This window comes from Sinocyclocheilus grahami, unplaced genomic scaffold (assembly GCF_001515645.1).
Source record: "Sinocyclocheilus grahami isolate Dianchi unplaced genomic scaffold, SAMN03320097.WGS_v1.1 scaffold222.1, whole genome shotgun sequence".
Taxonomy (NCBI): domain Eukaryota; kingdom Metazoa; phylum Chordata; class Actinopteri; order Cypriniformes; family Cyprinidae; genus Sinocyclocheilus; species Sinocyclocheilus grahami.
Window position 1 is genome coordinate 1,592,642 of NW_015505401.1, and position 23,492 is coordinate 1,616,133.

The following is a 23,492-nucleotide window of genomic DNA, read 5'->3' on the forward strand; positions in this document are numbered from 1 at the left end:
AACAATTACGATATTATCGCAGACGATATATATCGCTCACCCCTATGATGGACTCGTGCTAGATAAGCATTACGCATAAATAAAGTTACATGGAAATAAACAAAATCTTTTTTCTTTTTTATTGCACATAAGACCTGCATTCTAATACTAGAACAAGAAGGTTTCTCAGAGGCAAACTTACTGATATGCTAATTTATGAGAAGAAGCACATCATTCATTAGTTTAAGGAATAAGAAGCAATATACTTCTGGATTTATCAATCCATAAATCCCTCCTTTTTAAAAAATGAGCCTCATATGACAGGTGAAATGTCTGCTGTGTCTGTGAGGATCCTAGAGGGTGCTGTTCGCAGCCACTATATAACTCAAGCCCTGCTGCCCCTTTACTCCCTTCTTCCACTTTGTGTCTCTGAAGCTGACAGCCCATGAACCATTCACAAATCATGGTCATGAACAGAAGCATTCCTTTGTCCTTTGGGTATATAGGGCTTCGGTTCATTCCCATGATATATGCTGAGGGCAAGAAGTCGTTTAACACACAATTTATTAGTTTCCTGATTTATAACCCATGTAAAAGAAATGTGGTCCCTGACCACCTCCCCCTTTACTCTTTGAATAGCCTTTAATAATTTTAAACAATAATTACACATAAGAAAACAAATGCAAGACTTGCTTTTTCTTGGATACTTCGATCATCCATAGGCATAAGCATATCCATATAATGTCTATATTGTAGCTTTTATGTTTAATGCTCTTTTACACATAAAGGGTTTCATTTTGCTAATCAAAACGAGGCAAAATACAGAACACAACAGTGATCACCCATTTTTAGTAACCTTGGTCATTGAAAGTGTGTTTTCCATTACTCTTCTTCCTATGCATTTCCCAAAAAAAAATAAAAAATAAAAGTTTGATTGATACATTGTATTTGAATGACTGAAATCAATGGTACAGGATAACATTTTGATGTATTATGAGTATTAAAAATACTGTTTAATATAATAAAATTAAATAAAGTAGAATAAAAAAGTAAGAAAGTAAAATACAGTGTAATACTGTATATCTAAAGTTATATATATATATATATATATATATATATATATATATATACTGTATATAATTTTAATACATTACGTATAATATATATAATATATAATTACATTTATGTAACAGAAATTAATAAATATATATAACAGAAATATAACAGAAATTAATGAATTATATCATTATATCGTAACGCACCACTGTTTGTAATTTTTATATTACATATTATATTAGACATACTGTACATTATATCGCTTGATGTTATATAAAGCAATCACACTGACTCATGGCTTCTAGAATAGGATATATCTTCGCTTTCATGGTATGACTTTCTTGAAAGGTTTGTACATTATCATTAAAAAGCAATTTCTCTATAGAGAAAACGAATGGCATTTTCCGACTATTGCACTCCGTTGCGTGCATCTCACTAACCTTCTAAAACTTCCCCCATTGTATCTTAGATAAACATAAACACGCCCTGTTCAGATGGAAAATGTTTTATGGATAGTTATCGGAGGACAACTTGCTCAATCACTGAGAACTTGGGGTAACCTGCACCAGTGGGATGGTCTCTCCATAACTGCCTCTCTGAGCATTAAACCACACAGCAATCACAATATGAGTGAGTATTTGGAGGAAGCTAGTGGAGACAGGAAGTAGTCCTCTGTGTCGTTTGCTGGCTCATCACTCTGGCAGAGGATGCTTGGAAATTTAAATGTCGTTGTGTGGTTAATTTCAGAGGTGCCGCTGAGTTGATTTTGAGTGCAGAAAGTTCTACTGACTGAAGTTCAAAAATAACTGTTGCCTTTGGCTACCACACTCTGTGGAGCTAAACTGATACATTACTGTATATGTAAGGCATAGTGCAGCTTTTGACCACTCAAAACAGATGGCTCTACCAGGTAGCAGCGTGTGTGGTGAGTGTTTTAGATGGAGAAGATGAAGGGAATTCTCTTGACGCTGTAGCAGCTGAGGTCTGCCAACCCCGCCTATAATGGAGAACACAGACACGGAGAAGTGCACTGAAGGATGTGGTCAGAGGGAGACGAGGCTTACCACATTTATTAATGACTCATTAATTGTCTGTAAATGTTAGAGGTGAATTCCTATAGTACACCCTTTGGTACACTCAATCTGATCCTAGATCAGAGTGGAAATATGATGGAGGGTTATTTATTTTTACTGATGTGATTGGGAAATTTGGGAAATTCTGGGAAACCTTGTAATGAGGTTACCTACATCACCATTAATAAACACCATCTTTAGTGCATTATTTAGGTAAGAAAGAATCAGTATTTGTTTTATCTTGATTAACAGTAAAAATTATTTATACATGCTGAAAACAAGATTAAAAAATCGATAAGATATTAAGACTTATTTTCAGAGAATATGCCTTTAAAATAATTTAATTAAGTTACCAAAAATTAAGTACCAAAAATTTTCCACAAATATTAAAATACTTGTAATCAGACTACAGTTACTTTTTTATTGATTACATATTATTCACACAATAGCAATCAAATATTCATAATTTATTGTTTCTCCCTAATTCCTTTCTAAAATAGCCTATTGCTTATATACATTCAGAAAGTCTTCTATTTTTGTGTACATTCACACAAAGACCAGTCATTAGTCAGGTGGCTACACAGCATTTGACCACTGGATTTACAAAAATGATTTAACATTTAAGAAGTATTTCAACACAATGAACTACTGATGAACACGTTCATTTTTATTTGAATTATCATTCAGTGAGTTATTTAATCATGTGTTACTATGTCTTTGGAAAGCTTTTGTCTTTCAAACACATGCACAAATTCACATTTCTTTTTTATATGTAATGCAAGGACTCACAAAATGTTTTTTTTCATCTGAACCTCTTTCACCTAATATATTAACTTGAAGTATCACTGAGATTTTAGTGATCTAAAATCTATATATATATATAGTGTGTCTATTTTTATTTAATTTTTCGTTTTTTAATTAATTATTAACTTTTCATTAAACTCACAAAACACCTGCGGTTCTTTTACAAACCCCAGTTTTTTAAAACTTGATGTAATGTGTAATGTACTTCATGTTGTTATTCACAACAAATGTAATATATTTTCTTACCTTTTGTATTTTTATATCAATATGGTACATAAATATGGTTGTCCTACTTAAATCAATTTGATAAACAAGTTTGGTCAAAAGTAATCTAAAAGTAATTAAGAAGTAGTCTGATTACCTAAAATGTGTAATGTAATGGATTATGTTACTAAGTACAATTTTTGTCATGTAATTTGGAATCAGTAATGGATTACAATTTGTAAGTAATCTACCCAGCTCTGATAAATGAACTATTCCGTTAAGTACAAAAAATGTGAGCTTGTGTCTGTCTATATGTGTGTGCTTGTGTATGCTAACGCAGGTATTTGTATGTGCACCTGCAGTTCACGCCTATAACAGCCATCTGCGGGACATTAGAGAGGTGACAGCGGGTCGCTGTTTGTCTGTTCAGGATACGACTGACTCTCAGCACAGTACACCAGGGGCTTGTGTTTAATGGTGAACTAGGGAGAGGCTGAATGACTCACTTAGACAACAATAAACTAGTCTGAATCATACATATACAGTTATCAAAGAATGAAAATATTTACAACTTGTAGTATGTCCAAGTGACACATTTATTTTCTTGTTTATTTTTTTCTGGCAAAGGCATCACCAAGTCCGGTTGCAACTGAAAAGGATGGCAACAATTCTCACTATTAGTTGTTTATTAGCATGACTATTATTAACATATTGGCAGTTTATTAGTGCTTATAAAGCACATATTCTGCATGACCATATTCTACATCCCTAATCCTACCCAATACCCAAACTTAACGACTACCTTACTATTAATAAGCAGCAAATTAGGAGTTTATTGAGGTAAAAGTCATAGTAACGGATTGTTAATGGTGAGAATTGGACCTTAAAATAAAGTGTGACCACAATGTTTTATGGGGGGAAAAAGGTACTTTTTTAAGGTAAGTTGTTGCAGAGTTATACCTAATCAAGTGAGTATATCAAACCACATGTTATGTTCAGTTGAAATCTTTCCTAACCTTTTAAATCTAACCTTTTAAAGTAAACAACTAATCTCAGCAGTTTTCATAATTTACAAACACTTTGCATTTTTCAATGCTACGGGTTGCAACATTAGTTGCTGCAAGATTGATCTTTTTTTTTTTTACTTTATTTTCTGAAATACTTGCAAAACTAAAATATCTAGTTCAATATATGATGGCAATTTCACATTAAACACCATAATTAAAAACAAAACAGCATATTCACACTAAACACAACCACAACTTCAATACCAACAACTATAGTTTCAGTCCTCATAAGTCCCAGTTCCTAGTGACATAATGTCCCTTCTCCTTTAAAAAAACAAATCAAAACAGAGTACATATATACATGCCACTTACTTTTAATTAGTAAAATTAATTAATCAAATAATCAAAAGAGAAGATGCATTTTTGTAAATTTGCTTAGGGACAAGTGATTTTACATTTAAGTAACTGACAAATCTATAGACTTGCGCTTGATGATTCTCCTTCCCTTGTTTAAAGTATACATATCGCCGTGTACCAACGCTCTTCTACAGTGGCTGTAGTAGCATTTAAATTCTCTCCCTTTTTATTGAGCCCCATCTCAGCAGAACCCTACATATCTCAGGAGAAAGCGTCTATAAGTTCAAAGTGGCGTTTCCAGGAACCGTGGCCTGGAGATCACTCAGGAGGGGTGTAGCTTTCAGTGTCCTGCAGGGAAGGGCTGAAGGGTGGCGGATTTCTCACTGCTCACTTTGCACCTCTTTCCTTGTGGACTTTCTCTCTCACGCTGCCTGTTCCTCTCGCTCACCGTCTGTATATCTCAAGCTGTTCGTCTCACTCTCACGCTCTGCCTTCCTTGATCTATTTAACTCTGTTTGCCTGTCTCACAAACTCTTTGCTTTTCTCCCACTCACGCTGTCTGTCTTCATCTCTCCGTCCGTCTGTCTCCCTTGAGCAACTCAAACTGGCTGAGATGAGAACTTCATTGTCGTGCTGTTAAGTCACTTCATTAAAGTTAAACAAACAAGCCTCCAGAAGCTCTGAGAGGTAACACGATATTCAGTCCAATATCATGAATTCAGATTATTCTTTGGGCTAAAGTGAGTTTTCACCACACATTTCTGTCAGTGCATAATAAAGAAACTGTGGCTGTCTGCGGATCGTTCCAAGAAAAACATTGTTTAGCATTGATTGTGTACTGACAGGCGGGAGTAGTTTCCTGGGAAAACTACGCCTGTAGGTGCATTGAACAGTTGGTGTGATGGAAAAATTGTGATGGTGCAGACAAGAGGAGAGATATTGTTGTTGCTCCCTCACATTTTTGGAGATCTCCTGCTTCTAAAAACCTCTGAAGAATTTATCGTCGGTGTAACGCGAGGCCTTAAAGCTGACAAAACGAAAAATATTCAGATGTCTGTGGCTCTAAGTACCCCACTTGAAAACGAAAGGGTCACACAAATTTTAATACCTCAGACAACCAGTGCTTGACACCAAACACAATCTCTCTTTCTATATCGCCCCCTCTCTTCCCCCAGCTGCAGAGTTGAGGAGTGGTGGTGGGAGGACGTTGCGGCTGAGCTTCCCTCGAGTGCAGGCTGCAGAGCCAGCGGGAGCATCCGTCCCCTTCCTCTGTTGTTTTTGGCACGGGAAGCCCGTCCCCTCCCCTGCTCGCGCTCCCTCAGCCTACAACCCCCAACCTCTGCCTGTTACCCCAACGTCCCATATTCATCCCCACACACAGCTGTAGCACTCTTGGTGACCCCGACTGTCATCGCACACACACACACACACCAACAAACATGCATGCAGTAATATAACTCAAGCTCAAACAGAGAATGCTGATAACTAAGATTCGTACAGCCCAAGGGTGCTTAACTACCATAGTACAATGCACTGTTGGAGAAATTAACTAGTTGTGACTCTTTCCTGAGACTGTAGTAGCATGGCCACAACCACCCTCAACAATATAGGACTATCGTTAATGCATCACTCAATCTAATTATTTGATTCAAGACCACAATTCATGTGAAAGGATTGTAGTTCATTTACTGCAAATAACAGAAATCCGTAGATTTTTTAAAATGACGTTTACTTGCAATATGTAATAGGCATACTCCAATAGACTATACAGTATATTTGGTTAATTCTCTGAAATACGAAACATGGCATCTGAGAACTACCCAGCAAACACAGAACGTTCACTTGATGTTCCCGTTTGATTCTTTTTTGGGAACTAAATAAGAACATTTTGGGAACCTATAATTGTTAGCTGGGTACTTCACTATTATTGACCTCTCTTACATCATTCTCCATGTTTTCCTTTTGCATTTATGTACATGCGCACTCTTCCACAATTACGCTGATTATTAACACACTAAAATATATACATTTAAAATTTAAGAAGCTATAGAATGACCTGTATGTTAGCTTGCTTATACTAAAAAGAAACTATACTTCTAATCACAGGTCGAGATGCTGTTTGCAAATGTTTCTTGGAACTATGCTATCAGTAAACGCAGAATCATTGAACTATGTTATTAAATGCATTAACCTGAATTCACTATCTGACTCATAAGGTGAACTGGGCAACATAACTGGCATCGGCAATTGTTGTCACTATGCCACAGATATTGTGCCATTTACTTTAGTGATAAAATGTTGTCGCTTTTAAAACTAAAACACCACAGTTTGTGTGTGTGTGTGTGTGTGTGTGTGTGTGTGTAGGTGTTCTGGCATGACATACTGAGTTAAGATTTGGACTGGTATGAAGCGACTCAGTGTCCGCAGGAACATTAAAACAATGGAACAGTGTCTAATCTAAAAACATAAAGGAGATCATGGGCCTCTAACAGATTTATTGTATAAATTAATCAGTTTTACTGAAATTTCATTAAATAATTGCTCAACTTTAGCACTGATAAAAAGGGAAATAACTTTAAATGACTTGACTATGTAAACAATGTATACTTTATGTGTATATGGTGTATACAATATGTCTACAATGTATGCAATACATGTCAAGCTAATTAATGCTTTTACTGTATGAAAATATCATTTATTTAAAAAAAAACTCTACTGTGTTTTTTTGTGTAGCCTATCATCAACTACAAGTTGATAATGAACATGTTTATGAACAACCAGCCAGTATCAATGAGTAATAAGTTTGAAAAGCAAGTACATAAAACATGAAATTAATAAAACAATTAATGCCACACACTATACACATTTTCGAAACAATTATATGAAAGCCATCTGATTGCTGTTAGCATAAGCTAACGTAAGTGACTAATTTTTACCAGTAATGCTGGGTTTGCGCCACGTGATTTTAGGCCGGATTTTTACTAACCCACAGATTTCTGGAGACCAGACAAAAACCCCAAATCTGAGGCAAGTGTGCAAGTACAGTGCAAAGTTTGCAGTACATCTATTTTAAAATTATGTTTTTGCTGTGGTGCTGGTGATTCCAAAGCTGTGCAGGATATATGTATCACACTAAAAACACTTGGCTTCTTTTTAGTCTTGGCCTCTTTTTCATCCTGACATTGCGAACATTTAATGTTATATATTATATTTTAAAAAGCTCTCTCTATAAGTGATGTTTTCTTGGTTGGCTCATGTCTCATTAGTCCACCAAGAAGAATGCAAACTCAAAACCACCATGTGCCATTTATCTGTTGCTCATCCAGCCACATCCAGACCAGCACAGCCGTCCTCACTGAAAGTACTCATTCATAGTCCAGTCCTCAGATCCAGACAGGCTAGATCTGCCTATATTCATCCTCACCTCTCTAATCTTCACCCATATCCTTTCTCTTTTGTGGGCCAGACAGGTCCTATCAGGAGCCGATATGATGTCTGGAGTCTGCCTCTCATCATGACGTTAGTTCATTTGAGGGCCTGAATGTAATAAGAATAAACTTCTAACCCCCTCCAGCAAACAGTTCTCCAGTACCTGAAAAAAAAGATGTTAATAATGATGAAATTAGTATTTTTCCCCACTGACTTTATTTTTATTTCTTCATCCTTATTATCCTATATGGTAAAAATCAGCTTGGGGAACATGATCTATCTATCTATCTATCTATCTATCTATCTATCTATCTATCTATCTATCCGTCCAACTATCTGTCTGTCTGCCCATCCATCTATCCATCCATCCATCCGTCTCTCTGTCCGTCCATCCTTCCATCCATCCACCCATTTACTCTATCTATCTATCTATCTATCTATCTATCTATCTATCTATCTATCTAACTATCTGTCACAGTGTCTGGTTGTGGTGCCCTGGACTGTTTCTGTGTTACATGTTTTGAACTCCGTTTCCCATAGTCCTTTGCTTTGTCGTTTTGTTCTGATCATTATCACTTGTTGGCAATTTACTCATCATTTCATCACTACTTATACCATGCTCTCACTGTCTGTCTTTGCTGCAGTATTGTTTGAGTTACGTCGTGTTTTCTGTTCCCTGTGTTTTGAATTTACCTTTTGCCTAGTTTTTGTTCTGTTTTGGATTATTTGTTATTTTAATAAACTTACTGCACTTGGATCTAATTTTGTTTTCTCCTAGCATTCCGTGACAGAATACTGCAGCCAGTACAAGATCCAGAAGTTTGTTTTGCTTTTGCCTTCGTTGGGACATGGACATTCAGATTACCCCTCCTGCCACAGGGAAGGAGCGAGTGGCTCGACACCGGGCTCTGATGGGTCTGAGGGAGCAGGGAATGGAGGGTGGTGGGTTTGCCCAGACCTTTTGGACGCTGGCGGTGGGGCTAAATTATAATGAGGCTGCACTTAAGGATCTCCTTAACATCTGTCTGGATAATCCTTTGCCCCAGTGGGAGGTGGATGGACTCGAGATCCTAGACTTCTGGGGGCTGCACTTAAGGACTTCCTTAATGTCTGTCTGGATGATCCTTTGCCCCAGTGGGAGCTGGAAGGACTCGAGATTCTAGACTTCTAGGGCTTCGTCAAGTATCTCCATGGTCGAAGTCAGTGGGCAATACCGGGCCAATCAGAACCCTTCCGCAGGGATTTTCCCACTACCTCTACCCTTCAGACTCCCACTAAGCGGCGGAGGGCGAGAAGAAGGACAGTAGAGTCCACTCCAGAGCCCGCTCCAGTCCGGGAGCTCACAAGGTCTATTCCAGAGCCCGCTCCAGTCCAAGAGCCCTCTGAGCCCACTCCAGAGCCCGCTCCAATCCGGGAGCTCACAAGGTCTATTCCAGAGCCTGCTCCAGTCCAAGAGCCCTCGGAGTCCTCTCCAGTCCAGGAGCTCACAGGGTCTGCTCCTGAGCCCGCTCCAGTCCGGGAGCTCATAAGGTCTAATTCAGAGCCTGTTCCAGTTCGGGAGCTCTCAGAGCTCATTAAGGAATTCACTCCAGTCTGGGAGCTCACAGGGACCATTGCGGATCAATCGGCCTGTCCTGTTGCAGCCATTGAGGCTGGTACTAAACTCTCACTGCTCTTGTTTACAGTTTTCCCTGAGTCGCTGAGAGGGTTTTCTGTCCCACCAGTGTTGCCTGGCAGGATTCCGGCTCTGCTCTGGTTGCCCGCCTGGGTTCCTGTTTGGCAGGAGCCTCACTGGCTCATTCCTCCGGCTCCATCCTGGCTATCTGCTGGGGTTCCTGTGTGGTTGGGGCCTTGCTGGTTCATCCTGCCAGCCCCGCCTTGGCCTTTCACCCTGCCGGTTCTGTGCTCATGCCCTGGACTATCTCAGTCCCCTGGCCCCCTTCCATTGTATGGTCCTGGCCCACCATCCCTCCCCCTGGTCCGCCTCAATTCCACCTCCCTCCTGAACTTTTGTGTGTTCTGGTGGAGCGTCTGGTATCCGCTCCGTAGAGGGGGGGGGGTAATGTCACATTGTCTGGTTGTGGTGCCCTGGACTGGCCACTTGAGGGTGCACTTCCTGTTTCTGTGTTACATGTTTTGAACTCCGTTTCCCATAGTCCTTTGCTTTGTCGTTTTGTTCTGATCATTATCACTTGTTGGCAATTTACTCATCATTTCATCACTACTTATACCATGCTCTCACTGTCTGTCTTTGCTGCAGTATTGTTTGAGTTACGTCGTGTTTTCTGTTCCCTGTGTTTTGAATTTACCTTTTGCCTAGTTTTTGTTCTGTTTTGGATTATTTGTTATTTTAATAAACTTACCATCTCTGTCTCTGTCTTTGTCCGTCCATCCTTCCATCCATCCACCCATTTACTCCTATCTATCTATCCACCTGACTCTCTATCTATCTGACTCTGTCTGCCCATCCATCTATCCATACATCTACTGTATATATCTATCTGACTCTGTCTGCCCATCCATCCATCTATCTGTCTGTCTGCCCTTCCATCTATCCATCCATCTACTGTATATATCTATCTATCTGTCCATCCATCCGACTCTCTGTCTGCTCATCCGCCCGTCCATTCATCCGTCCGTCTGTCCGTCCGTCCATCCATCCATCCACTGTATCTGTCTGTCCATCCTTCGATCCATCTATCTATCTATTATTTCAGCAGTCTATTGCTCAGAATATCCCACCTAGAAATTATTTTTAGGCCTGTTTGTCCTTCCAAGCATACAATGTAAGATGGTAACTTGCAAGGAAATCCAGAGAAAGTGATATGCACGAGCAGAACTCGCTAATGAGCCTTCAACATTTTGCCTCCCCTTCAAGAACGGTTGCTGATGAGGTAGTAGTGAATATGTGAATAGTCAATCTAGTAATACTTGTATGCATACAGTACAACATTGGTGGCTTGTTTCACCACTTGACAGGAGTGAAGGCCCAAAGAGATGATGTGCTCTGGCTTTAGAGTAGTGCTGGATCTGTCCTTGCACTCTGTGCAGCGGGAGGAGCTGTAAAATATAAAATTCTTGGACTTCTCGATATTTGAGTCAGAGCGTGAATCATCATCACATACTTAGTATGAGTCAAAATCCTCACTCACTCAGCAGTCCTGCACAGGGAAATCGATTATATGCCACGTGTGTGGTGTTAGATGTATAATGTGAATCCAGGATTTGTCTTTGAAGAGACCCAAGAAGCTGAAACAGAACTGCACAAACATTGGACTGAGCCGAACCAAAATCCCCTAACATGTTTATCAATCTCCCGCCCTAGCTGCACAAATTGTGCAACAACCTTAAATTATGCAAGAGGTGAATATTGGACATTACCAAGATAATTTTTGTCCCCTTGGTAGGGCTACAGCCCAAGTGTTATAGGGTTATCTGCTGGTTGCTCAAAGACCTTCAGATAGTGTGCTGTACTCTGTAATGTTGTCCCTGGATAAAAACATGAAGCATCACATGGTGGAAATGGGAGATTTAGTTTCTTCTTTGTCTTGAGATAATTCTGCCTTTAAAATGTGATGAATTGAAATTATTCTCAGGTGGAATGGGAAAAGTGTAAACTGTAAATGTTAAAAGTTGAATTGGATACCTGCCAGTCTTCCAGATCAGTCTGGATTTCTGATGGATTTCAAGATAATTTGTGTTAGTATCTGATTTAGTTCACTGCCAGTTAAATTCAAGAAAATGTAACTGTAGTATTTTCGAATTTGGAATGAACAACCAGAATATCCCGACCCCTGGTGGAGAACATTTATCCGTTCACTTTATATAAACAAAACTATAAAATTACAAATCTGTGCAGTTACAGTGGACGGTATTTTATTGATGTGTTAAAAGTTCATAGATTCTGATTATTTACGCTTGACATGTTTAGGTTGTATATCTTGGTTTGGGTTTCAAATTGTTCTTGCAAGTGCTGTCACAATCAAGATTATGTAATATATAATTCATATAAATTACTGAGTCTGAAAACCACTTATTTGCATCCTAAAATAGTATTTCGAATTAGATCTGATATTTTCAGACATACTTCTGCATTTATAATTCCTAATTGATTTCTAAACACAAATCAAGCTGAACCTGGCAGACTAGATGCCTAGATTCAGGCATGTGTTATTAGAATTGTTTTGGACAATGAGTGTTTCTCAGTGGCTTTTTTGAATTTATTTATTGATTTATTTTTATTTTCGTTACAGAGACGAAATGTTGTGTTCGTTCTAAAAGAATATGTTCGTGTGATGAAATAACCAATAACCGAAATAAGTAGGTTATAATTACAAAGGAAATACCGAGTTGATTCTAAAATTGTTTTAAAATCTAATCAATGCACAGCGAATCCTTTCAGTTAGTTGAGCGCGCAATCGCTATTTTTCTGCTCCCCAAAGAACTGTTAGACTTGTCAAGGAAAATATCTCGAGTTTAAAAGAAAAGTTTCCCCCACCCGCCTTCTCGCGTCTTAAGACTTCTTGGCCAATCGTCTCTCTTCTCACAAACACTTTAGCAGACTATAAGAGCTCCCCAACTTTTTCCTTCAACCCAACTCAAAGTTGCTTGGAATCCCGGATACCAAGTTATTTCCCTGAGAATAAGCAACGCACGCTTGGAATTGTATTTCACCCTCATGAGGGAATAACGTCTTGGATCGCACGCGCTTTCAGCAGACTAGAACGAGATGCCCGAAGAGCCCGCGCGAGACTCCTCCAGCTCCCCCGTGTCTCCCGCGGACAGCCTCAGCAACAGCGACGGAGAGCCCGACAGGCCACCGAAGAGGTGCGGAAGGAAAAGACGGACGAGCAGGAAAAACGGGGAGGATTCCGATAGCTCGACCCTTGGGAAAAGGGGGAAAAAGTCTAGCAACAGCAGCAACAGTCCTCAGTCTTTCGAGGAGCTGCAGACGCAGCGCGTAACGGCGAACGTGCGGGAGCGACAGAGGACGCAGTCGCTCAACGAAGCGTTTGCGGCTTTGCGCAAAATCATCCCCACTTTACCCTCCGACAAACTGAGCAAAATACAGACGCTAAAACTCGCCTCCAGGTACATCGATTTTCTCTGTCAGGTTCTACAGAGTGACGAGCTGGACTCCAAGATGGCAAGTTGTAGTTATGTTGCTCACGAGCGTTTGAGCTACGCGTTCTCAGTTTGGAGGATGGAGGGCGCATGGTCCATGTCTGCATCTCACTAGTGTGCAGGGAAACTTTTTTTTTTGTTTTCAAATGGTACGCTTTCACAATATCCCTCGCCTTTAATGATGTTGTTAACAATTGAATTAGATCTCTCAAAACATTTACTTCATTTTACACGTTTGGTCACAAGTTGGAAAGCCAGCAACTGTTGCATGTATTTCAGATCGTCTGGATTTGTTTACTATCTGCATGGCTTTATTTTTACACACTGCCTCTCCCTTTAGATATAGTAATAACGCTAAATAAATAATTAAGTTTGGCCAACGTAGCTCAAGTCTATAAAAAGTTGAGAAGCTGTTAAAACAGCTTTTGCGTGTAATGCAACCGAATTGTTTACCAGCACGGCCTATTATAGCACATTGTTTCCCACAATCGATTAGAATGATTATTTTTTCTTTCTCAAAACAAATAGGTTACTGTAAATAATGTTTTTCCTATAGCAAACATTGTCCCTCCTAAATCATGCTATTATTCGCAGGTGAAAGCCAAGAGCTGGGAAAACTCGAGGACCAATGCGCCGACGCAATGCTAGATTCCTTCATAATCTTGGGGAAAACTGCAAATGTTCCAACAGAGGTCATGGCTATTACCGAGAGAAGGCCACGGACAGCGAATTGTTGCGCGCGCGCAGCATATGGACTTCCTCGCGAGTGTTATTATTGACGACGAATGTTGGAAATGTGTGCATATGCATGTTTTTCTATTGTTGTTTTTTGAAAACTCGGTTGTGCATAGCTTTCTTGGAGAAAGTGAAATTGCATCACAAGGACTGTCGATGAGAAGATGGGGAACGAAGCCTCTAGTTCGAATCCTGTGCAAAATACAAAGTTTTAGTACAATTCTATTTATTTATTGATGACACACTTTTTGAAATGAAGGCAAATGTATCCTGTGTCAAAATGCATTCTTATATATATTTTTTTTTTGCTACTTTTGTAAATAAATGTGTATTTCTGTAATAAAGATGAAGAACTTTTAAGAAATATACGTTAGTATCAAAATGTATTCACTTCATTTGTGTGTACGATTTTGGAAATACTATGAAAAATTTAGAAGGGAAAACAGTAAATACACTTTATTACCACTCGTGTAGTCTCATTATGAAGAATGTTTTTAATAGTTAGGCTTATATTTAAAAATAATTACACGAGTTGGTTGACATAGGCAGGAAATCAGAGACAAAAATACGTTCAATGAAGTTGAAAAATAAAAACAATACATTTCGATCTAAACAATAAGCCATTGTTTTATTACTTTTAGTAAAAAAAAAAAAGTGCCCCTATTTTTTAATAGTCCAATGCAGACTATGTTTTAATCCATAAAACACAGTATGAAAATGAAGAGTTGGCTATAAGAGAAAATGGTGAATTATTATCACATTAGAATGCATTATAGATGAAACTGCATATTTTAAAATAGTCTTTAACGATTGCATAAAATTCTGATGGAATATCAAGTTTTATTCCGATAGGTCTGGCTAATTCCGATTTCTGATTTAGTTGGTTGAAATTAATCTAAACCGGGGTTATGGACGTATAGGTTCAACAATATGTACTGTCAGTTCATCTGCGAGAAAAAAAGGAAGCGGACAAGAAAACAGGTTTGTATTCATGGGATGTACTCCTAAAAATGTTAAAGTCTTTTTTACAGTTGCACTAAATATAATCGTTTTCATTCAGCTAAAGCTTCCCAAATACACGCGTGCGTCACAGGGTCAAATCCCTAGGGATATCCAGAGGCTGCTCCAAAAATACTGTGTGCAGGGGAAAAAGACAGTGCTACTCATTAGTTTTGTCTGTTTGTTTTCCTGTTGTCCAGTTTCATTCATTTTATAAAAAGATGTGCCTTGCAAATTAAGGTTGTGCATAGCTTTCTTGGAGAAAGTGAAATTGCATCACAAGGACTGTCGATGAGAAGATGGGGAACGAAGCCTCTAGTTCGAATCCTGTGCAAAATACAAAGTTTTAGTACAATTCTATTTATTTATTGATGACACACTTTTTGAAATGAAGGCAAATGTATCCTGTGTCAAAATGCATTCTTATATATATTTTTTTTTTGCTACTTTTGTAAATAAATGTGTATTTCTGTAATAAAGATGAAGAACTTTTAAGAAATATACGTTAGTATCAAAATGTATTCACTTCATTTGTGTGTACGATTTTGGAAATACTATGAAAAATTTAGAAGGGAAAACAGTAAATACACTTTATTACCACTCGTGTAGTCTCATTATGAAGAATGTTTTTAATAGTTAGGCTTATATTTAAAAATAATTACACGAGTTGGTTGACATAGGCAGGAAATCAGAGACAAAAATACGTTCAATGAAGTTGAAAAATAAAAACAATACATTTCGATCTAAACAATAAGCCATTGTTTTATTACTTTTAGTAAAAAAAAAAAAGTGCCCCTATTTTTTAATAGTCCAATGCAGACTATGTTTTAATCCATAAAACACAGTATGAAAATGAAGAGTTGGCTATAAGAGAAAATGGTGAATTATTATCACATTAGAATGCATTATAGATGAAACTGCATATTTTAAAATAGTCTTTAACGATTGCATAAAATTCTGATGGAATATCAAGTTTTATTCCGATAGGTCTGGCTAATTCCGATTTCTGATTTAGTTGGTTGAAATTAATCTAAACCGGGGTTATGGACGTATAGGTTCAACAATATGTACTGTCAGTTCATCTGCGAGAAAAAAAGGAAGCGGACAAGAAAACAGGTTTGTATTCATGGGATGTACTCCTAAAAATGTTAAAGTCTTTTTTACAGTTGCACTAAATATAATCGTTTTCATTCAGCTAAAGCTTCCCAAATACACGCGTGCGTCACAGGGTCAAATCCCTAGGGATATCCAGAGGCTGCTCCAAAAATACTGTGTGCAGGGGAAAAAGACAGTGCTACTCATTAGTTTTGTCTGTTTGTTTTCCTGTTGTCCAGTTTCATTCATTTTATAAAAAGATGTGCCTTGCAAATTAAGTACATCCAGTTCACTAAATAAAATCAAATGATTAATTTATATGAACAAACGCCTAAAATGCGTTTTTTGTCTTGCTATAACAAGGCATGTAGGATATTTTTGCTACGTTAGTGGTATGCATTTGGCTTTGAACCATATGTAAGTTGCGTTTGGTTTTATATGAAGTCTGGGAAAGTATTTTGGAATCATGGAATATTTGAAATAAAAGCAAGTGCACGTTTGAAGGTGTGTAATTGGGTTTTGAGGCATGTGCGGAATTCCCAGATGTCTGTGAAATTTAAGCTGCCTTCAGCAGGACATGGGAAAGTGGGGTGGATGAAGCTGGCCTGTATGCTGAGCAACTGTAATGGTAACCTAAATAAAAATCCCCTCGAGAGACATACAAACAAATTACATCAAGTTTTTAACGAATAATTTATCGTGGACAACTTTTCTAATTGCTCTAATATTTGCTTTAAATAATAGTAAACACTTTTATTTGTACATGAACGTCATACAGATCCCAGTGAACTTCAGGAGAAAACTGGACCAAAGTTTGAGTTCATTTCCACTTGTAAGGCATTTGGCAGATGGATGTTAGAGGCACACGAATGAAACTTATTTTGAACAGATGTTAGCGTTTTAGAGTCACGTGAATTGAACAGATGTTCAGATGTTGAGGTCCGCCTTTAAATAGACTATACTGAAAATCTTAGAAACAAAGGTTCGTTGGCTTTTCTTGAAGGGATAGAGCGCGTGGAGTGAGGCTGGTTGTCCACGGAGACTCGAGGTCTAAACGGTGAATTTAAGCTTTTTGCTCTAAATCACGGCCCGTGGGATCCAGTGTCGAGAAGAACGCCCGTGGGAGTTTCCCAAATAAAGAAAGCCGTGTAGCCGCTGTTCTAACAGGTACTGTACATGATGGTGCTGCTTTTCCGACATCATTGTGCATATGTTTAATGGTTGTTTGTTTGTTTGTTTTTACGTTCTGTCGAAACCGGGATGAGTATGTGGCCTACTTGTAGTCTAGGTCAGAAAAAAACCCTGTAGTTTTAAACGGTAATGTTTTGACATTTAACGGTTCAGATAATTCAGATAGCGTAGCGTTTAATCACAACTTACTTTTATTTTTTACTCGTAAAGCTGCTCTGATGTCAGTGTTAACTCAGTTTGATCAGCTTCCCTAAACCAGTAGCCTATTGTGCAGAATTATTTTTACTGGTATTTTTTTAATACTATATACATATCTTTCAGGTCCCTTAGGTCATTTATTAATGTGGCATTTCGGCTCTTAATTAGGCTAATCAAAAAAAAAAAAACGCTTCTACAAATCTTTTCGTGGGTTCTTAAAAATCTATGAAGTGAATGAATTGTGTTTCTTTATCGCGTGTAAACCGATACTACAAGTGATCAAAATCATTTTTAAAATATAGGCTAATAATAATTAGTTTGAAACACTTAAAAAAATGAAACGAACCTTTTTGTTGGGGAAGAAAAGTGAAGGAGGACGTCAAAGCGAGCACTTGTTCATTTACACAGCTGGCTCGCTTAGGCTACAGCTCATACAACAACTGCTGGCAATTCACTTTATGAAGGAAAATAATTTTCCAGTAAAACGACAAGCAGATCTTCTGCTCCTGGAAACAGGTGCAACTTGCAGAAGTAGCAGCAACCGTTTTAAAATCACATGGAAAAGCCAGCGAAAACGTAGCCACGAAAATGTCCCAAGTCACGAACGATTGTTTACTGGATGCGCCGATAACAGGCCTATTTTTCAGTAGAGTACAGAGTAAGAGTAAAAATAAAGATTGTGTGCATGCGTGGGTTGCCAATACCTTTTTTTTTCAGAAGGAATTTTTTTTTATAATTATTCCCAGATGTAAAAGATGTTTATTCCCTCGATTTGCAAGCCATTTTATATTTCTATGATTTTAACATTCTATGTTTTGATTTTAAAATGAGTGTTAACATGTTGCAGCACTTATTATTCAGCATGATTTTCACAATAATGAAGCATTCATCTTTCTCAAAAATTTTTTTTAAGATCAAACATTTGTGAAAATTATGTTTGTATTTGTAAAATAAAAGTGCTTTTCAAAAACCATCTGCCGTCTGACATGCTTTAGTTTCTACATGAAAGACTTGGGCTCTTTAGACACAGGGACATTACTGTAGATGGTAACATTAAGAGGTTATAATCTTGAGAGGGTGCAGGGTTACAGTTACGCTAAGGTCAAGCCTTGTTCCTGGGTAGAGCTAAGGTTATATAAAACAGATACTGTAAAACCCCTCAACATCTGATTTCCTATCCGAACAAAGTGAGTTATGATATTGATGACACAACTGAATTGCAATATAGGCTACTGCTATGACAATTTAAGAGCCAAAAAATATGATAATGAATCATGAAAGCAATCAAACTGCATGTTGGTTGTCAATTTAATAAATGTTGAAAAAAATGTTGAAAAACAAAAACGTGAATGTATAGAACTACCTGATGAACAGCATCTGCTGTAAGAGCAGTCAAAATATGTAATAGCTAAATATAATATCTAAAAGCAAACCTCATGGTTTGTTAAAACTACTAGTTTGCAAATGATAATAGCTGTTTTGATGTTGTTTAATTTTATGTATCTTCATTGCACATTATTGCTTTGTCTTTTCATTACCAAATGGCCTATAAATAGTCTATAAAATTTTATTTTGGGGAAAATGCTATCAGTATCACAGTGAAAGCTGTCATCTTTTAGCTTTTTGAAATGAGCAAAGATCAACCGTTGCAGCCTGATGGTAGTTAAATTACAGTTTGGATGCATTAGGCTTAGTGGTGCAAGTGTTGCATTAAGAGTGACAGAGTATCAAAAGTGCCCTTTCAAACTCATTCAACAAAGAGAACGCCGAACCCCCATGTTTACAGAATACTTAGCGCACGCCACCCAGGGAGCAGACAAGACACGCATCATGCTGCAGCTAGGGGATACACAATGTTGTCACACACAGGGAATGGCTGGAGAGACTTGGCACCTCACGGTGGTTGGCCCAGCATCCACTGGCTCAGGAGGGCCGCTGCGAAAATAAACAGGCAATCAGAACGCTGCACGAGAAGTACACAAATCCATTGTGGTGTTTCATGGATAATAAAGGCAGAGTTTTCACATCTAGAGTAGTGTTTATTTGTGCAATCTGCTTGTCCATAAATAGACTTGTCTTTTGCAGGACGGATAAACAGAACGTGGAAGTTAAAGCAGTTTTTGTCCTGCTTTCAAACTTTCCTGTTAATGTTCAGTGATGTTTACTGGATGCTCGTCTGAAAAAGAATAAGAAAAATTTTATTCGTAAACGGGCTTAAGAAATACATCCTGGAAGGATGGAAGACATCTAGTATGACTGAACCTGAAATATGATTTTAAGTTACAATCATTTAAATAATCCTATAATTATATATATTTACCTAGTACATTTACTTCAATGACTTAAGGAAAAGTTTTCTCAAAAATGAACATTTTCTTAACCCAATGCCTTTCCAAACTATATATATATATATACTTTTTACTTTATACTATTTATAACTTTTTTCTTCTGCCACACACACACACACACACACACACACACAAAATAGATTTGAAGAATGTCTCAGTGGTTTTTGTTCATACAGTGTAGGTCAATGGGGTCCAAAACTTTGATCAAAACATTGATCAACTCATGTACACTGTAAAAAATTATTTTTCAAAGATTACCGAGCATGTTTTACAAGAAAATATTATTTCAGTCTTTGTACTTAAACTTGCATGTTTAATTCAATGTGTTACTTGCAGTGTATTTTTAATAAATTGTCAAATTTACTAGCAATTCCTGAATGAAAATTGTTTCTACACCATTTTGAGTTTAAATAAAATCAGTAACATCAAACCAATACAAATACAATTATTAGACTTAACCTTTGGACCCCTGACTTTCATTGTATGAACAAAACTTTTCAAATTTAACATTTATCTGATCTCATTTGTGTTCCACAGAACGGCATGAGTAAATGGTGAGTAAATGATGGCAAAATTATTCCTTTAATAACATCAGTGTATTATTGATTTACTCAAGTTCTGTTAGTTCGCTTTTGGTTTTTCAATCAATCGGTACTTTAGTGACTACCTTTTGTTCATGATAAATAAAATACATCCCCAAGACAAAGATTCTGAAAATATATTAAGCTGCTCACGTTGTATCACTTAACACCATATTGCTCCGGCAAACTCTTTTGTTCTTCTGTTTGGCAGTAAAATTCCCCATCTGGATCCAACCTGTTATGAAGGAGAATGTCTAGCGACTATACAGCGAAAATACTGCTAAATGCATAATACAACTTGCGGCTTTGGCAGAAAAGAATGCCATTGTCAGGCAAAAGAAAAGAGAACTGAATGTCAGCTTTCATGAATGAGACTGACTCATTACTATAGCCAATATTCTGACGGCCCCGTAAAAAAACACAAGTGTAGACATAAGTCCTTTCAGACATCTTAAACTTTGTTAATATCCATAGATGTCAAATTAATGCACTTTTCGTCCATCCGACTCTCTGTCTGCCTGTCCATCCTTCCATTCATCCATCCATCCATCCACTGTGTCTGTCTGTCTGTCTATCTATCCGTCCAACTCTCTGTCTGTCTGCCCATCCATCTCTCTGTCTCTGTCTTTGTCCGTCCATCCTTCCATCCATCCACCCATTTACTCCTATCTATCTATCCACCTGACTCTCTATCTATCTGACTCTGTCTGCCCATCCATCTATCCATACATCTACTGTATATATCTATCTGACTCTGTCTGCCCATCCATCCATCTATCTGTCTGTCTGCCCTTCCATCTATCCATCCATCTACTGTATACCACAAATCTAGAACTTTCACCTTTAATCTCAGAGTTAATTAATATATCGTCCTAAAAAAAAACTACTCTCCAAAATATACAGAATAATATTAAAATCAAACAATGCATTTACCACATTCTAAATGGGAATCAGAACTATCTATTGCTCCTGATGCCGATTTCTGGACACAAATCTGCACAAATATATACTTTATGACAAAAATGCCAACTTGCAATTTATATGAGGTACTTCACAGATTTCACTTAACCCGGACAGAAATTGTTTAAAATGGGATTCACTTAGAAACATGTTCACACTGCACCCAAAATAACCCAGACACATACATTATGTTCACGCCTTTTGGTATTGTACCCCAATTAAAACATTTTGGGAAAAGTTCATTGAATCAGTATCCGGCACTATGGGATGTCACATCCCAATTGCTCCATCACCTTGTTTACTAGGCGACGTATCCATAATCAGTTTAGACAATATAAACAGTCAGTTACTCCTAGTGGCGCTAGCTATCGCCAAGAAAACTATTCTCATGAACTGGAAATCAAGAAATTCCATTGCATCCTGGAAAAATCTATGAATTGATTATATCTCGATGGAAAGTCTATCAGTTCATCTCATAGTAAGACAGTAGAATTACACCTCTTCTGGTCATCCCTCATTACCTTCCAGCAGTCATATATCTGTTGACCTTCTTTGTCTGAGACCAATCTCCACCTAAATTACTATTTGTACTTAATTTGAATATTAATCTCTGAGAGTTTTGGGGAGGGGTGGAGGACAACATTGATAAGAAAACACTGATAGGAAAGGGTTTAAGAAAAGGTTAACCTATTGATACTCTTATACGTTATATGTTTTTTTATGTTTTATATTTTATATATATATGTATGTGGTTTTTCCTCCTCCTTCTTCTTCCTCTTTTTTCTTTGGCCTCTGGTCCCCAGTAGGCTGTGACATCCAGGTCTGTATCTGGTGTGGTGGAGTTGTAATACGGGTGGGTGGATGTAAGGTGGGGCTTGGGGCTTGTGTCTCCCCGCCGTCTCACTGAGCTATCTCTTCCAAGACCTCTTGCCCTGGCTGGTTCTGGCTTGCATGCCTCGCTTTTTTAATGCATCACATGAAATATGAATATATATATAAAGGAGGCGATAGAGAAAGGGAAAAGGGAAAAAGGAAAAAAGCGAAGAAGAAAAAAACTAAGGCTAAGTGTGCCGTGTGGGCGGGCTCGGTCCCTGGCCTGGGCTGCACTACACGCCTCACTGTTTTAATGTATCACAAACTAGCTGAGACATATACTCATCTACACATTAAAAACATAAATAAATAAATAATAAATAATAGACATATAAGGTAAGTGTGGCATGTAGGTAGTAGCTGGAGATGGCTGGTGTTTAGGGGAATGGGGAGGGGGGGTAGGGGGGTGCTTTTGGCCCTGTTCTTTCCCTGGCACTCACGTTATGGCGTGACATGGGCTGGGGATTAAATTACGTTATGTAATAGCCACAGCGGGATCAGAGGCAACACCAATAATTATTAAATATTTATTCATTTATAATTTAATACTATTATTAATATTATTATTATTACTTGCCCTCTTCATTGTCCTCCACTCTTTCCCAGTCTTAATGAAATCATTATTATTATTATTGTTGCAAATAACATTTGTTGTCTTTTTTTCTCTCTCTTTTCTTTTATAAAGCTATACTACTTATATCTGTTATTAATCTTTTGTATGCTTCCTCCCCCACCCCTAGACACAATGACACACGTGCACACACACACACACACACGCATGCTCACAGACACACACACACACACACACACACACATGCTCACAGACACATGAATGCAAATACAGGAGCTAATCAGAATGGACTTGTAATGTTGGCTATCAGTATATGTTTGTTTGTCCAAGTTATTCTATATTTGGCACATGTAAACATTGTCATATTCTTTACTTGCATTAAAAAAAACTGGAAACAGTTGTGCTGATTAATATATTCATTGAAACTGATATTTTGATGAACAGAAACAGCATTTGTTAGAAATAGAACTATTTAGAAGCATTAATTTATGAATGTCTTTACTGTCACTTTGAAGCAATTTAATTAATCATTGCTGAATAAAAGTATTAACTAAAAAATCTTACTCACCGTAAAACTATTGCTTCATAATAAACTTAATGCTTAAAGCAACCATTAAAATTATAATAATTTTACAGCTCATATAATATACAAGTTTTAACAATAAATGAATGCAAGTGCTTTTATGAAATTATCAGCGTCAATTGATTTCAACCTTGATTTTTGCCTATATCACAGAAAATGAAAGAAAAGGCCAATTTATTTTTGATGGTAATCAATAGTATGCCACAAATTGCATTGAACCCGTAATATTCCATAAACTATTCCAGTATTAATCATCTTGAATATTTAAATGCATACACATTAAAACTTCAGTGTGTGAAAGAGTTCTTTATTAGCATCAATGGTT

The 23,492-nt window shown here is 37.6% G+C and overlaps 1 protein-coding gene across 4 annotated transcripts in view; it reads left to right on the top strand.

Annotated features, from left to right (window-relative positions):
- LOC107596643 (twist-related protein-like) overlaps positions 1–13,701 on the top strand; it is a 15,236-nt gene extending 1,535 nt beyond the window's left edge. Inside the window, exons 1-2 of one of the 4 annotated variants that reach the window (XR_001610387.1) lie at positions 1,582–1,665; positions 13,628–13,701. Coding sequence is in view for 2 of the 4 variants with exons in the window: in XM_016287420.1 (XP_016142906.1) it covers positions 12,639–13,148 (510 nt within the window). In the remaining 2 variants the exon portion in view is untranslated. Of the gene's footprint in view, positions 1–1,581; positions 1,666–12,467; positions 13,183–13,627 lie in introns of those variants that run through there. The other 3 variants (XM_016287420.1, XM_016287421.1, XR_001610388.1) reach the window with 3 other exon arrangements.
- Positions 13,702–23,492: the final 9,791 nt, after the last annotated feature.